The 16,712-nt window shown below is 33.4% G+C and overlaps 3 protein-coding genes across 4 annotated transcripts in view; 2 read left to right on the forward strand and 1 right to left on the reverse strand.

Moving 5' to 3' along the window:
• Positions 1-971: 971 nt before the first annotated feature.
• Positions 972-16,712, reverse strand: part of LOC111512565 (sensory neuron membrane protein 2) — a 53,860-nt gene continuing 38,119 nt past the window's right edge. For both annotated transcript variants that reach the window (XM_074172062.1, XM_074172061.1), the window contains 4 exons: positions 9,452-9,648; positions 6,269-6,390; positions 3,786-3,911; positions 972-1,168 (listed from right to left, as the gene is read on the reverse strand). In XM_074172062.1, coding sequence (XP_074028163.1) covers positions 1,013-1,168; positions 3,786-3,911; positions 6,269-6,390; positions 9,452-9,648 — 601 coding nt within the window. In that variant the 3' untranslated portion in view covers positions 972-1,012. The remainder of the gene's footprint in view (positions 1,169-3,785; positions 3,912-6,268; positions 6,391-9,451; positions 9,649-16,712) is intronic.
• Positions 11,133-11,947, forward strand: LOC111512566 (uncharacterized). The gene has a single exon (XM_023168706.2). The coding sequence runs from the start codon at positions 11,235-11,237 to the stop codon at positions 11,892-11,894; it is 660 nt and encodes a 219-aa protein (XP_023024474.1). The 5' UTR covers positions 11,133-11,234; the 3' UTR covers positions 11,895-11,947.
• Positions 13,887-14,926, forward strand: LOC141481060 (glutathione peroxidase-like). Its single transcript, XM_074172063.1, has one exon. The coding sequence runs from the start codon at positions 13,977-13,979 to the stop codon at positions 14,556-14,558; it is 582 nt and encodes a 193-aa protein (XP_074028164.1). The 5' UTR covers positions 13,887-13,976; the 3' UTR covers positions 14,559-14,926.

The following is a 16,712-nucleotide window of genomic DNA, read 5'->3' on the forward strand; positions in this document are numbered from 1 at the left end:
TTTCATATTAACATTGAATTACACGAAAGAAAAAAAATCTTCCGAAACAAATACTTTTATTTGAACACTGAATTATACAGAAGATACTTTTCTCTACTCAGTTTGTATTCCAAACATTCGTTATGAAATAAAATCAGATATCATTCACAGGAGTTCTACGTTAAGTGAATGGTAACAAATTGCACTTACATGGAACACTGTCATCCTCACTGGTATACATCGATGTTCATATAAAAGTATTTGTTTCGGAAGATTTTTTTCTTTCGTGTATTTCAATGTTAATATGAAAGTAGCTGTTTCAGGAGGACTTTATTCCAGTTTGTGCCTGAAAGTTACTTCTTTGTATGATCTACACATCCGTGTATAGAGTTACTTATTTTACATATTTTCAAATTGATTACTTTACTTCCTTCCTTCAAGATGGAGTAGTAGAAAGCCAAAAACTTTCCCAAAAATTAATCTGTCCTAAAAATATAACCCCTTCAATACATATAATCATGATTCGTTACCAGTTATGAACTGTTCAATCAACTCTGGATCGCCATTGGCCTATTCAACAATTACAAAGTAATGCCCCTGCGACGGTTTTTCTCGTCAAGAGTTCAGCAATTTTTTAACGAGCTTCGCTGCCACACGCTTCCTGCCCAAAATTCCCGAAAAAATTACATGGCATGAGCCAACCGATATGCCGACATCCTCAACAACTTCTCTAATGGTGATTCGATGATTCTCCATAACAATTTCCTTTACTTTCTCACAATTTCCATCAGTTGTTGATGTTCTGGGCGTCCAGGACGAATCGCCGAACATGCAAAACTCTTTTAACTGCCTTTCGCCAACGAAATCAACATGCTAAACAGCAATAATATGTGAGCATATTATTATGTTCGAGAAATTTGAACATTCACTTCATATTTTAAACAGCCCAATATCTAAAACTGTTAATGGAAGGGAAAGAGCGAAAGGTAATGAAACACATATTATATTTTATTCAAAAAATATATAAATATCATCAAAAATATCTCTTCCTTATAAGAAATCCGGTGGAAATAAATAGAGCCGCCAGAAAAACGGCTATTAATGCGTATTTGATTCCATTGACAAGTTTTAGTACATTAAAGTACATACTGTTCAATTTTTCGATCAGTTCTGGAGATAAATTAACACCCTGAAATGAAAAGAAAACTGAATTGTAAACATATCTATACTAACATAAATGTGAAAGTTTGTAAGAATGGATGTATATATGTATGTTTGTGGATCGTTCACGCCTAAACGACTGAACGGATTCAGATAAAACTCCACATAAATGCAGCTTATATGCAGATATAAATGCAGATAAGTATTAAGTAAGTCGGAAAAATTCTAGAAGTAGTTTCGAACTGCGGTGAAAGTAACCAGGTTCATTTCAATGCCACAATAATATAAATAATAATAATAATATTTATTTCAGAATATCAATACAAAGAATGATACAAAATTTCGATATATAATGAAATAAATATGGTTGAACTCCACGAGGGTTTCCCCTGTATGTGGAGGGGGTAAGAATAATTTAATAAGTACGGATATATTAGCAAATTAATACATATTGACACAATAACACAGTCTGCACAGTCACAGACACATATTCACGATAATTATACTCACTTATATGAAGACTATCCACAATACAACATCAATAAAATTCGAGGAGGATTACATTAAAATTAATTATGAGATTTAATTCATTAGCTTTCCGTGTACACATTTACACTCAAAGGGACAGTCTATCTAGTAATGATTTTTCAGGTCAATGTACTGGTGGATTTTTTTCCGTGGTTGGGCGTTTTTTCAGGCAATCAATTGATTATGGAATGAATATATAGAATTTACTAATTTCAGTTCATTAGGTATCATATTGTAGCATCGAGGAGCCAAATAGGTGTAATTTCTCATTAGGGTGTTTTTATCGGGTCTAGGTATTGTGAGTATATAGTTCCTATTTCGAGTATCATGTACATGGCTACTAATAGTCGCCGTGTTTTTGTTTTTGTGTAGATTAAGAACTATTTTCAAGAAGAATAGTTGTCTGACATCCATTACTTTGATTTCATTATATAACATTTCCGTTGGATAGTCTTGTGGCTTACGGAAAATAAGTTTGAGAATTCTCTTTTGTATCATTTTCAGCGGCGACAGATGATTGGAATATGCTGCTCCCCATGCAATTATACCGTAATTAATGAGGCTTTGAACAAGGGCATAGTATAGTGTTCTCATTTGTTTGATGTTGAGAATATTATTGTAATACCTCATTCTATAAAGCACATACCGGAGTTTCTTTACAGTGGCATTTATATGGTATTTCCATTTCAAGTGTGGATCTACAATGATACCTAAGTATTTTATATTATCTGCTGTGGATATTTTCACTACTTCCTTATCACTCAAAGTAATACTGAGGGATTTATATGTTGGAAGAAATTTGGGGTATGAGGTGAAGGGAATGAAAATGGTTTTGTCAAAATTTATTGTTAGAAGACGACTACTGAACCATTGGATAACTTGTTTGAAATCTGTTTCTGCAATACTCTTTAACTCTATCCAGTTCTCTGCAGTATATAGTATAGCGGTGTCGTCTGCGTAGCTGATAATATCTCCTTTGACTAGCTGCATATATAAGTGGTTGAGGTAAATGTTGAAAAGGATTGGACCCAGAATTGTTCCTTGGGGCACACCATACTCAACTTCTTTCGATTCACTATACTGTCTATTTATTCTTACGCATTGAATTCTTGATGTTAAATAGTTTTTCATTAATTCATATGGAATTCCCCTGAATCCAATCCCTTCCAATACTTGCAGTAGTTGCTTATGGCTTACCGTGTCGAAAGCCTTTGCTAGGTCCACAAAGACACATAAACTAGGTTTCTTTTTATCGAAATATTGGCTAATTTTACTCAGCAGATAGTTTATAGCATCTTCTGTTGATCTCTTCTCTCTGAATCCATACTGGCGATCTGATATAATGTCGTTTTTATTCAAGAAGTTAATAATACGTTTTTTCAAAATTTTTTCAAAGATTTTTGCCAAGTTTGAGATAAGGGAAATTGGTCTATAGTTTGACACGTCAGATCTGTCACCTTTTTTAAATACAGGATTTATTACCGCTGTCTTAAATACAGAAGGGCGTTCTCCTGCAAAAAAATGTGAGGTTAATGATGTAAGTAAGGGGTTCAGCAAATTCACGTGCTATTAGTTTTAAAGTTTTTGATCGAATACCATCGATTCCTGGAGATTTCTTATTTTTTAATTCAAGTATTGTTTTCAAGACCTCAGACTGAGTAGTTTCTTCTAGGAAAAATGAATTACATAAGAATTTTTTTGAGAAGCGGAGTAGTTGTTTTTTATCTATAATTTTTTCAGCCAGTATTTTACCTATGTTAGTAAAATAGCTAATAAATTCATTTGCTATTTCCCAGGCATCGGATTTCTCCAAAAAGATAAATGTCTCCCAACCGGGTATAATAATATCACGTCAGACAATTCCACCTTCTGCTTTGATGAGTTTGTTGAGGATTAGAATGGACACCAATATGTTTTGGCACAATCATGACGCTGGAATTGCAAAAGCCGCTTTTCAAAAGCGTGGAACACTGTTTTCAAATTGTTATATTTTTAGACAGAATAACTAATTCCTAACGTTTAGAATGTTAAATAACAGCAGTTACAGACCTAATAGTCACCTATGATCATTGATGCATAATTACCAATTCATTCATAAAGAAATAAATATTTTTTACCTCTTCTATCCAAAGCATCGGTAGGAGTGTGGAGTTCAAACCTTCGGTATAACTTATGTAGGGAACTGGCCTTAAAACTACGTTTAGCTGTATCCTCTTCACGCCTTGTAACGGTATACCGGTATTCTGAAAACAAAAATGGTTTTTGGGAAATTTCTGTATAGCCAAAAAAATTTGATTCAACCTAAATATTTCTCATTAACGAGTATAACTAAGAAATGAACTGAAATATCTCATTATCAAGTTAAAGCGGTTAAATAATAGGTATATTTCGAATTTCACTAAAATTAGAGATCAATTTTACAAAATGTTTGAGACACAATGAAAAAAATATGAAATAATAATTTTATTTTCATTGGGGTGCTCGAAAAAGAAGTATGTTCTTATGAAAAATAGATTTGCAATTTTTCTAGAACTGAAGCTTGCATTTTCGCAACATTTCTATCAGGAAAAAATATAGTTTAAAAAACATGCTTTTAAAAAACATCGAACTAAAAAGTTAAAAATATTTTTTTTTAATAAGCTTGCAACAATAACGAACGAAAAATACTACTATTATTATGAAAAAAGCGACGGGGGCCTGATATACAAAAATATGGGACAAAGCGCCCACGCTTTTTTCACAATAATATTAGTATTTTCCGTTCGTTATTGTTTTAAGATTATTTAAAAGAACTATTTTTAACCTTTTAGTTCGATGTTCTTTAAAAGCGTGTTTTCTAGTTTTCTTAAACTATATTTATTTTTCACTTTTTAGTCCAATTTATTGTCAAGAATAATTTTATTTTAAGTTCTAGTCACTAGTTCTAGTATTATAAATCTTTAACAGACGGCGCACGAATGTGAAATTCCTCTCAAACAACATAATAAAGTTTGAGGTCTCAAATTCTATATTAATACTTGAGATGCAGTAAGTCTCCAACAGACGGCGGACAGTTGTAAAATTTGTTTCGAAGTAAAGAGAAAATTTGCAGAAATAATTTCAAAAAACAATTCAGTCTTGATGTTTTGATTTGAAGTTTCATTCAAACCATTAATGGACTAAAAATAGTTTTTCAGTGATCAATTTTATTGTTCAAATCAATCTTTTGATTTGATATGTATGTCAAGCACCTTAATTTTAATTTTTCAATTTTTTGAAAGATTTGAGTAACTGAATTTTTTAGGTATACAATTTACGATAAAGTTTTCATTGTTGAAATCCATATTCTCGTTTGCTTTCAAATAATCGAATTAGATTTCAAAATGAATCTTCCGTTTCGTTCAAAACTTTTTTCCGTACTGAATCACGGGTAATTGTAAATATTTAAATATTTCATCTGTCGCACAAAATTTCGCTAACACTTATAATTCTTAAAATATGTTTTTTATTTTGATTTTCTTTTGAACAACCTATCAAGGAGATTACATATAGCGGCGTCTGCCCGAGAATAGCTCAACCAATAATTGATAGTTACGTACAGCGCCGTCTGCCCGCAAACAGATCAAGCAATAATTGATAGTTTCGTACAGCGCCATCTGCCCGCGAATAGATCAAGAAATATCAATGAGGTTACGTACAGCGCCATCTGCCCGCGAATAGATCAAGCAATAATGCCGATAATTCTGTCAATACAGATCCCGAGCTTGAGAGTTACAAACAAACATACATGCAAACAAATATACATACATACATACATACAGGTGAAGCTAATATAAAGCGTGTAAATTACGCCTCTATTTATGGTCAAACTATCAGAATTAGATTTTTTCAAACGTTTTGTAAGTTTCTATGAGTAAACCATAAAACATCAGTGCACTTTCACCAACGTAACACAAGTCGATTAAGTTCGTCAGCATAAAAATTGTGTGCTCGGGATTCGATGGAGTCGACGAAGACCATTTTTACCATTGGGAAAGTTATGAAAATGCTCAAAAAGATGGTTGTCAGCTGGCGAAAGGTCTGGGGAGTATGGTGGGTGAAGCAGAAGTTTGACGGTCAGTTCGTTTAATTTTCAGATGGTGATTTGTGAAACGTACGGAGGGGGTTCTCGTGGAGCAGGACCGGACCTCTTCTATTGACCAGTACCAGCTGCTGCTGATGCAATTTTTGGTACATTTCGTTGATTTCCTCACAATAGGTCTGTGCTGTGATGGTTTGGCCTGGTTACGCCATCTGCTGACGATAATACAGTAACCATAGTCTATTTTTGATGGGTTTTCGCCTTTAGAAAGTGCCTGTTGTCAATATTTTCGAAGATGTTACACATTTAAGATGCAGTGACTTACCGATTGCAGCGGTACCGTACAGGGGGGGGGGCGGTGCGTACCTATAGATAGCGCATCGAAGACCGCGCGACCGCGCGTCGCCTTATATCACTTTATGATAAGCAGCGATCACAAGCGTTTATATGTATATTTGGTATCAGTATTGCACCCGTGCTGATATATTCAATGATGAATATCTGCTGCGAACTAATATCAGTAAAATAAATAATACTCACTGGTTCAACTAACAAATATAGTTCGTGAATCGAGGAGTTGGGTTTGGAGACACCCACGAGGCCATTGAGGTATGACTCATCAGCATATAGGAAATGTGGGAACGATAACAAAACTGGAGAACCTGAAACAATAATGGCTCAATTAACGCTCATAAAGAAAAAAAACAAAATACACAATAAATTTGGGAATCCATTGGATGGTGAAGCGAACAACTGTGAAATTGTTTGACGATCTGGTTGGATTGATTAAAGTATTCTTGGAGATGATTATTATTTTTTATAAATAGGGTCTTCCAACAGGGACTCTTAGAACGACCATCTTGTTGAAGCTACATCTGTCAAATCACTTGTCATTTATTCAGTCTTGTCTTGCCAAATCATCATGGATGAATAAAGCATTCAACAACACGTGCAAATAATAAAATTGTTTCATCAAATTGGGTGTTCTGTTCGGGCAACGTACCGCGGGCTTCCCCATTTTACGGTCGCCATAATCGTCCTACCGAGAGGAACACTCACAATATGGTGGATAAATTTGAGTCCACTGGTTCAGTAAACTTCGACGAAACGCAAGATCTGCCAAAAACATTGTCGATGTCTGTGAGTGTTTGTAGGAGAATCCGAGGCTGTCGATTTCGCGTCGCTCACTCGGCCTTTCGCAGACCACAACTTGGCAATTTTGCATCGTGACTTGGCCCTGCACTCGTACAAATTTCAAATGACCCACGAACTGAAGGTAAACGACCACAAACAACTGCTTGTGTTCGCTTATTGGGCTCTGGAGCAGTTGGGAACTGATCCTAATTTTCATGGCTAAATTATCTTCAGCGATGGGTACGTGAATAAACAGAATTGTCGAATTTGGGACGATACCAAACCAAGAGCGTCCAATGCATCACAAAAAAGTCACTGTTTGGTGTGGATTTTGGGCTGGTGGCGTCATGGGTCCATATTTTTTTGAGAAAGAAGTTGGCCAGGCCATCAATGTCAACGACGAATGCATCATGGGTCAATCACTTTATACCCAATATAAAAGAACAACTAAAACAGTGGACTCAAAATGGAGAAATGCCTCGAAAGAAAGCAGAGACCGTTTCATCTGCAGGGAAGGTCATGGCATCGGTTTTTTAGGATGCGCGTGGGATAATTTTCATTGACTATCAGGTTTCATTGACTCAGAGGTCAAATATTTTCCAACGAAAATGAAATGATTTTGAGGAGCAAGACAGTTCTTATTATAAAACAGCATCGAACTTATTGAACGTCGCTGAGAAAAGTACATCGAGCTGCAAAGAGATTATTTTGAAAATTCAATATTTTTTTTTCAAAAATTCGTGTTTTCTTTGTTAGGCCTGATACTTCTGGGACCACCCCCGTAGGTTGACACCGATTTCTCATGGTTTCTGAAAATAGAATAGTTTCGTATTGATAGAGTAAAAGGACCTGATGTAGTCATGTCAAACAATTTTTAATTTGAAACACGTCAACTATCTATTGGCATTTGAAGTACTCATGGTGTAAAATGTTCAATTTGTTGCAATAATAGTTTATTTTTATTTCATCAACAATTTATTCGATGGTAATCGAAGATAATGTTCAACACACCTCGGGCCTGCATACTTTCAAATTTTACCAAAGGCGTGAGTACTGGTCTACTGCGCCGTAAGGGAAGCAAAGACCATAAAAAAAGAGAAGAAGAAGTAAACCGTGAGTAGAGTGGTAATCAGGGACCTGGGTATAGACCAACGATTATGGATATACAGGATTGCTTACTTACATATATCGCCACGTTAAACAAGTGCCGAGCAGATGTGACGTAACACTGGTGACAGTTTTAGTAGCTGCCATTTTTTGAGGTTTATTTTCGTACAGTATTACATTGTTTTTGTTTATTTTGATTAAATTTTTATTCAACTATACCAATTAGGTTTCCGAAACATTGAGATTGTTATTGTGATAGTCGTATTTTTTTGTGCTTTTGGACATTTTTTAAACTGGTGTAACGAGTAGACGCCATATAAGACTCTGTTATTTTCTTCCGTTTTGAGGTTTGTTTTTTGCCATTGTGGATTTTTTTTTGGTTTTTGAACATTTTGAAATTAAATTAAGGTAAACATTGAAAATATTCACATTTTCGTAAAAAATAGCAATAATTGTCTAACCATTGAATAACCTTGTAATTTTTTTTTAAATGCCTGGTCCAGCAACTTTCATTGGGAGGTCTTATTGAACTCACAGATAATTGGTTAAAAAAATTAAAAAATGAAACAAGCTTTTCGAGAAACATCATTTAAATGGATTTAGAAAAGGACATTAGTCCTTTAAATGTATTTTTTTACATTCATACAAAAAAAATTATCAAATATATTTAGTGGATATAGTGGATAAAGTAGTTTCTACCGTATCATGTATTTTCTGTCAGATAAATAAAAAAAGTTGTTACACCTATAAACAATTCATTACTTATATATTTTTGATTATCAAGCGTTCATTATAAAAGATGGAACAAAAAGTTATAAATTTTTTTTAAGTTAATACCATTATCTAAAACAAAGTTCATTACAAAATTTTTGGAGAACTTACAGTTTTCACAAAAATAATAAAATACTGACGAAACCTCTTACTTTCATCCACAAAAAAAATTAACTTAGTATTAATCATTTATATTAAGTATTTAATCCTATATAAGAATAATATTCTAATAAGGGATTTATATGAAATTTTTTTATTTTAATTTTAAAGTGCTGTACCGAATCAGTCCAGAGTCCCCACTGTTACGTCACGAGATCACGTGACGTGACTAACAAAATCGCAAAAATAAGCAATCCTTTATGTCCATAATCGTTGGATATAGACCACAACTATATTATTAGGGTTGATTGATTGCTAGTTGTTGAGTATCAATGTACGTGGACTCTATTTTCTGTGATATGAGTTTGGATGTTGTGCTTTTGCGTGATTTCTCTCATGCATCACTTGGGCCACTTGTCCAGCATTCGAGCGACCCGTTTCTTCTGTCGCACTCCAGACCGTTTTTGACCGATGAAAATTACAAATGAATAAATTAAATTCGAACAAGAGGCGGAAATGGAACAGTAATGTTACATCCAAATTTAAGTATCTCTAAATTATAACTATTTGGGTCAGTTTGATCATTAATTGGGAATATTTTTGCACACGTACCAAAACAAGGAAAGACATCTACGACGCCGTTCAACCAACATGTTGGCTCTCCTTTCAAACCCTTTGTCTGTTGAATACAATAGCAATCGTCGTCTGCGCTGGCAGTGGCTGGCTTCAACGTAGTTTCATCAACTCCAAAGCGGTATCCATCAATTCCACCGTAACTGCCAGGTCCTTTGTATTTTATTTGAACAGTTCTGAAATACACATAATATGAACTTTCCAGATATTCTAAAAAAATAGATGAAAAACAAAATTAGTCATTTCACATGTGGTGTAAAGTTCAATTCAATAAAATTGTGATGAATACGTTTGGAATTGATGATAACGTCTTACGTTACGAAGATCCTATATTTGATATAGAAATAAAACTTAAACGACGAAAATGAAGTATAAACGAGAATCTCAATCGCGGTCCGCATAAATGAAATATTATAACCTATGATTCAAATGAGTTGCCTATCTGCAGTGGAGGGTGCGAAAACAGAAATCTTGGAAAAATTTCGTGAAGATAGATGTCATTGCCGTCTTCTTCTTAGGCTTGTCCTCTAAGGACAGCTGAGTTTAACAATGCCTCTCTAGTGTTATATTACACATACTTTGTGGTTTTTATTTATTTATTCAGTCATCCAAACAGGCTGAATAGCCCAATCACATGGATATAACATGAAGGAAATATTTGATTTCAGTTCAATAATAATACATAATAATAATAAGACAATGTATTCATAAACGTAATATACAAGAGCCGCAAGCAGAAATTATACAGAAATATCAATCAAATGATTCAATATTAATTGTCGGAACCTATTTTGATATTAAATCCAGTTCAATAATGTTGAGACACCAATTCAACTAAGCATGTAAGAAGATCTATATCAATATATATTCAAAGGGTATTTGAATTCAAGGAACGAACGTGTGTGTCACAGCGATACATTGAACGCTATCAATAGTTGATTGCAGAACAATCATTTAAAACTGAAAGAGGCGTATTTTGGAAAAGAAAAGATTTAGCTTTTTACTTCACCATGTTCATACAAAAAATATATATGGGAATCTTCCAAAGAAAGGAAGAGAAGTTTTAATTGATTAACCTGATACCAAGCATAATTAAGAACTTTAATCTTTTATTTCAAGGTTACGAGAAGTCGGATATGTCCACTGATAAATGACAAAATATGTATCTGAAAGTTATTGTAAAATGTGGATATGTCGATAAATGATGAACGCCAGTAAAATCAATTCTAGTGCACGTAGAGATGAAGAATTTTTTCTATTCTATAAATTTCATAAAATGTCAGTTGTCAATCAAACCGAATCCATCAACTATAAACAGTAATTGACTGGTGAGGACCAACCGCCAGTGGAACTGACCACAAATTTGAAAACGTGATGATAGATGTCACAAGTACAATCTATTAAACAATATAAAATGGTTTTGTTGCTATAGTGCATGGGTGAATTTGAGAACTCGCCTTTTTGTTCTGTGTTAGATCTTAGAGGTCGTGTTATTTTTTCATGAGTTAAAATTTTCATCTATATATTATAGACTACATGTCTCTTTTTTCCAAGTGGGAATGGACTGTGTTGTCCAAATCTCCAAATTCGCTTTACTATGACCTCACTTGACACCTGAACAAGCAGTGAATCTTCTGGCCCGATAGACACTGTAGCTCCGGCCACTACATGAAAGAGAAGAGGAATTGTCATTTTCCCGCTCTAACCTCTGTAATTTAACTTAATTTGTAAAGAGTAGAGATTTCCAATAATTATTTAAAAAATGCCACCCAGAAGAAGTACAAGAAATAAAACCCAGTCCAAAGCTTCTGAAGAAGTTGCAGAAATTGAAGTGAAAAATGTTGAATCAGAAGAACCACCAGCCAAGAAAATGAAATCAAAAAAGGAAACAAAAGACAATAATCCTAACCCTCATGAAGAAGAGAATACAGACCACCAAGAAGTCAAAACAATTTATGAATTCTCTGCCAAAGATATAAATGGCAAAGAAGTTTCCTTGGAAAAATACAAAGGTCATGTATGCATCATCGTAAATGTAGCTTCAAGATGTGGACATACGAAAAGTAATTATGAACAATTCGTGGAGATATTTGATAAATATTCAGTGGAGAAAGGTTTGAGGATACTAGCTTTTCCTTGCAATCAATTTGGCAAACAGGAACCTGGAGATTCAGAAAAGATATGTGAGTTTGCCAAGAAAAGAAATGTCAAGTTTGATATGTTTGAGAAAATTGAAGTTAATGGTAAAAATGCTCATCCACTATGGAAATTCATCAAAGAAAAAATAGCTGGGCCAAAAGGATATAATATTGACTGGAACTTTACCAAATTTGTAATCGACAAAGAAGGCAACGTTGTTGAGAGACTGAAACCTAGTGTGAAACCTCTGCAAATGGTCGAAGTACTAGAAAAATATTGGTAGTTGACTTGTTCATCACATTTTAGTTCTTGAGGAGATATATTCGTTTATCACTATCCATGAGTTTTATTTCCATCATTAGCATCCCAAAATGAATTTTTTGTTCATGAGAAAACATCAAATTTGGAAGGAATGTGTTTTTTAAATTTTTGTGAGTATTTGTATTCTGATATGTTGACATTAATTGTAGATTATGTCAAGATGTTCAATGGTAAGTGTAACATTTACCTCAAAACAAAGTAAAATAGGCAATAATGATGATGAATAGGTATTATATAAAAATTGGAATGAACAGAATTGACAAAAAATGTATAAAAACATCATTTTTGTCTCAGAAATAATATTATTTAGTTTAAATGGTTTTTTGGTAACTATGGTTCTCCAATCCTAGTTAATGGCTTATTCCTTTTGTCTGAACTCTGTATAGTAAAATTGAGTGAGGTATATTTTTTGGAAGAGAATAACTCTTGGAAAAGAAAGGTTTTGGAAAATTCACACGTTTTTTGTATGAATATAGAGAAGTAGAAAGCCAAGTATTTCTGGATGAAATAGATCTAAGGAATATGAACATATATTTGAAGGTGGTTGACAATGTTTCATGGTGCATTTCATTAGTTCGGAATGCCATTATCTAATATGATATAAATTGATTTGAAATCCCTGAAAGAATCTATAAAAGATTTAGTTAAAAAATAACCATTATATAACAATCGTCATCACCCGAAGACGTATTTTTTGAAAAGTTTTCAGCACTTTATAAAGTATAACCTTTGTATACAGACTAACCATAACCAACCATATACAAAGGTATATTGTATAACGATAAAAATAAAGCGGAAACTGACAACTGACGTAACGTAATGTCAAATTCCGTTTTCAAAACCAACGTTTTAAATCATAGTTGATGTAACGTCATCGTTTCAACACCAGAATGAATGTATTTGAATCACAAACACATTTTGAATACATGAGCCCCAGAAAACGCCTTTGGTAATAATAATCTCCAAAATTGCGTTCTGTCAAAAAAGTTCATGATTACTGTTCCGCAATCCTTTGTGAAATATTTTTGTTGTTCTGTGGTCAAAGGACAGAAAATGATCGTTTTGTGATGGTTTTTTATCTGTTTATCCGGTATGTGATATGTTAGAAAGTTTTTACAGTAAGCAGCTGTCGCTCCCTACGAACAAATTTGTGCGACCTGAAGATTCACGTCTAACCTTCCGACATTGGATTCCTAACACGGGTTGAACCTTAGACAGTGAAAATTGATTGTCTGGCCTGTGGGATCGAATCACCGATATACTACCACTCACGCTAACCCAACCGGGTATCGTCCCGCCATGTGTGATAAAGATATTTGCTTGAGTTGAGATGACAGTCAGATAGTCATAATTCCGAACTCCTAAAATGTCATATGAGAAGGATGCTATGATTTGGTGGTTTGAGGTTTATGGTCAAATTCCTTTTAGATGAGCTATCACGAGACACGAGATACCTCTTTCCAAATTTTTTACCTCTTTCCTCAATTTTTTATATGATTTGATTTTTTCTCAAATCTTCAGATTTCGAGATATTCGAAGTGAGAAGTTTTCAAAGGAACACTCTGCATATAACATTTATGTTTGTTATTTCATGTTTCAGTTAGTTTGGAGAAATATATTTTTTTGTATTTTGATTGTAAGTGTGAGTTACTTTTCTATGTTGTTAAACATTGTATAGAATTCATATATTTCATTTCGATGATGTAACAACATGTAATCTTATGTTTTCACCAGAGTTCCTGTTACTTGAAATTTGTTTTATTGATATTAAATATTTTCAAATTGTGATAAAATATCAAGTATATATTAAATGTTATACCAACTAACACAGTAGTTTCCTAAAGTCACTGGATCAGAGTAAATTGAGTGAAAATTTTCATTATTTCGCCACAGATTTCGCGAGTAAATACATTTTGTTCCAAGTTTTGGAGTATTTTGTACAATTTCTGTTGGCTACACTTTAACTTGTGTTCCATGTTCTGTTCTATTTTTAGAATAAATATTTTTCTGTATGATAATATTACAAATAAAGACTGTAATATAAATGCTACTGAAGAGTTATAAAACTTTATGTAAAGTAGCTTTCACCTACAGAGCTCTTACAACCTCACCCAAGAAAATGACCACCAACCAAAACTATAAAGATGCACAATCCATATATGAATTCAGTGCAAAGGATATTAAAGGTAATGATGTGTCTTTGGAAAAATACAGAGGACACGTATGTATCATAGTCAATGTGGCATCCCAATGTGGATTTACAAAGAACAACTATGCTGAACTGAATGAATTATATAATGAATATTCTGAATCCAAAGGTTTGCGAATTTTGGCATTTCCTTGTAACCAGTTTGCTGGGGAAGAACCAGGAGATAGTGCTGAAATATGTCAATTCATACAAAGCAAAAATGTATCATTTGATGTGTTTGAAAAAGTCAATGTTAATGGTAGCGATGCCCATCCTTTATGGAACTACTTGAAATTCAAAAAAGGAGGTACGCTGATCGATGCAATCAAATGGAATTTTACCAAATTTATAATTGACAAGAACGGAGTACCTGTTGAAAGGCATGGTCCCAGTACTAATCCAAAAGATTTGGTGAAGTCTTTGGAGAAGTATTGGTAATGTTGAACATGATGTGAAATGATAATTCATAGATCATAGTTGAACTGCGAATTGCTCACAACGTTTTTTATCAATAATTTTATCGAGAAACCCAAACAAAAAGTAGCAAAGAAATTGTAATTTTGTGTCCCTATATTTATGCTGATTCTTGCTAATTTATATTGACAACATATTTTTTTGTTTATATTGATAAAATATACTGTTAGTTTTTGTTTTTCTTTCATAAAGATATGGTACTAAGTTTGAATGTTTTGCTGTTGAGCCCTTACCCGAAAAAGAGATGATTATTGCTAGGTTTTTGACATCTTGTCATATTCATGTTTGTGATGGTATATGGAAATGATGATAAGTAAAGATGTTTTCGACTACTCAAGGTAATTCCGCCTATTCCCATAAAATAACGTAGACTTTTCTGTTATTTATATAATTTGTTGGTAAATCAAAAATAGCTTCTTAATAGTTTCTACTTGAGTTGGTAATTTGTTCGCTTTTTATGTTGACAAGATATTTTTGGGTCTCATTCACTGCATTTATCCCAAGATATTTGATGGAATGGGTTGCTATTCAATGATGACCTATTTGAGTAATATTTCATTGTGAAATTTTATAATACATCTGTTTATTGATACAATGTACAACAGTGAAACATATGTTTGGATGTAGTTAGTGTACCTATGTCCAGATTAGTTCATATTCATATTGGTAAAATTTTTTTACTGACATATGATACCTCATCTAAATATAAAATTTCGAAAATTTTTATGAATTCAAATCTAATTATGACTGAGATTTTCCTTAACTAAATGCCAGCGAGTTGTGAATGGTAAGCAATCCTCTGAAATGATCAGTAACAGAGCCCCACAGGGTTCTGTTCTTGCACCATTGCTTTTCATTATTTACACTTTCCAATTTTTACTAAGTATTGGATACATTCTCTATGCACACATATATTATATATAGAGATGATACAAACCCATACCATACTGATCAAATAGAAAACTGAATAATGGTAGAAATAATCTAGATAGTGAACATTTACAGAAATCACTCTCATCATCAATGCTCTGAAACGGCTTTCATCGTGTTTGCAAATAAAGACTGTTAGAGGGTTATAGACAATATTAAGTTGCAAGTAGATGGGTAGGATGTAACGTTCATTGACTCTTTAAAAGTTGTAGGATCAGTTATCGACTATAATCTAAAATTTTTATCAAGTATAAACTCGCTAATTGTTTACTTGAAAAATTATGTTCAGACTTATTTCTGAGGTAAGTTAAAAATTAACCAACTAGTAATTTTCAAATAAAGTAATTGAACTAAATAATATCCCTTCTGGAGTGTTGCTCATCTGATTTGTGAGTCCTATTGTCTTATGCTGACCTCTCTTATCATAATACAGAACCACGTTGTTTTTATATTTGATCACTCGATGAATATTGGATGTTAAAATTAATTCGGAACAATATGGACTATTTGTTTATAATTTTTTCTGCCAGCTGTAAGCTACTAACTTTTGTATTGAAATAAATTTCCAATGTGGAGATCACTTCTAACCTCAAATCATAATCGTTTGAACATAGCAATAATGAAAGAATCAGGGTCGGAGTAAGTATATTAAGTTATGGTTTAGTTTGGTTTTTTTCATTTATAGGTATCTGCATATTGCAAATACAATTTTCTATACAGATAACACAGAGCCGCCAGCTGATTTTATTTTTAAAAAGACGATGGGAAAAAAATCCTTTGTGTCAGAGAATTAGTATATCCAAACATCACAACTACAATGTTTTAAATGTTTTACCAACCAAGTTGGCGCCTTCAGGAGTTGAAGTGTTGCCAACTGGATGAACTATATCGCTACACATGAACCAAAATTCCGCTACACTGCTCCATAATCCGCTACGCTATCACATCTGACGCAATCAGTTCACGCATGCGCCCTATACAAAATTAAATACCACAGAACTTACAGTATGTAGTTTGTGTACCGTTGAGATACCACAAAACTGAACTGTCACTAATGTCAGGAATCAGGATCATTCGCTACAAGTCATATATTCATACTTTCAAGTTGGAATCAGACAACCAATGTTGAGGAAAAGTTTGTTTCCGAGACTTTTTATATTATGTTATACATGTCCTGTTCCCGTCAAT

The sequence above is a fragment of the Leptinotarsa decemlineata genome, unplaced genomic scaffold (assembly GCF_025532065.1).
Source record: "Leptinotarsa decemlineata unplaced genomic scaffold, Ldec_3_MD MMD2_tig00000035_RagTag_RagTag, whole genome shotgun sequence".
Taxonomy (NCBI): domain Eukaryota; kingdom Metazoa; phylum Arthropoda; class Insecta; order Coleoptera; family Chrysomelidae; genus Leptinotarsa; species Leptinotarsa decemlineata.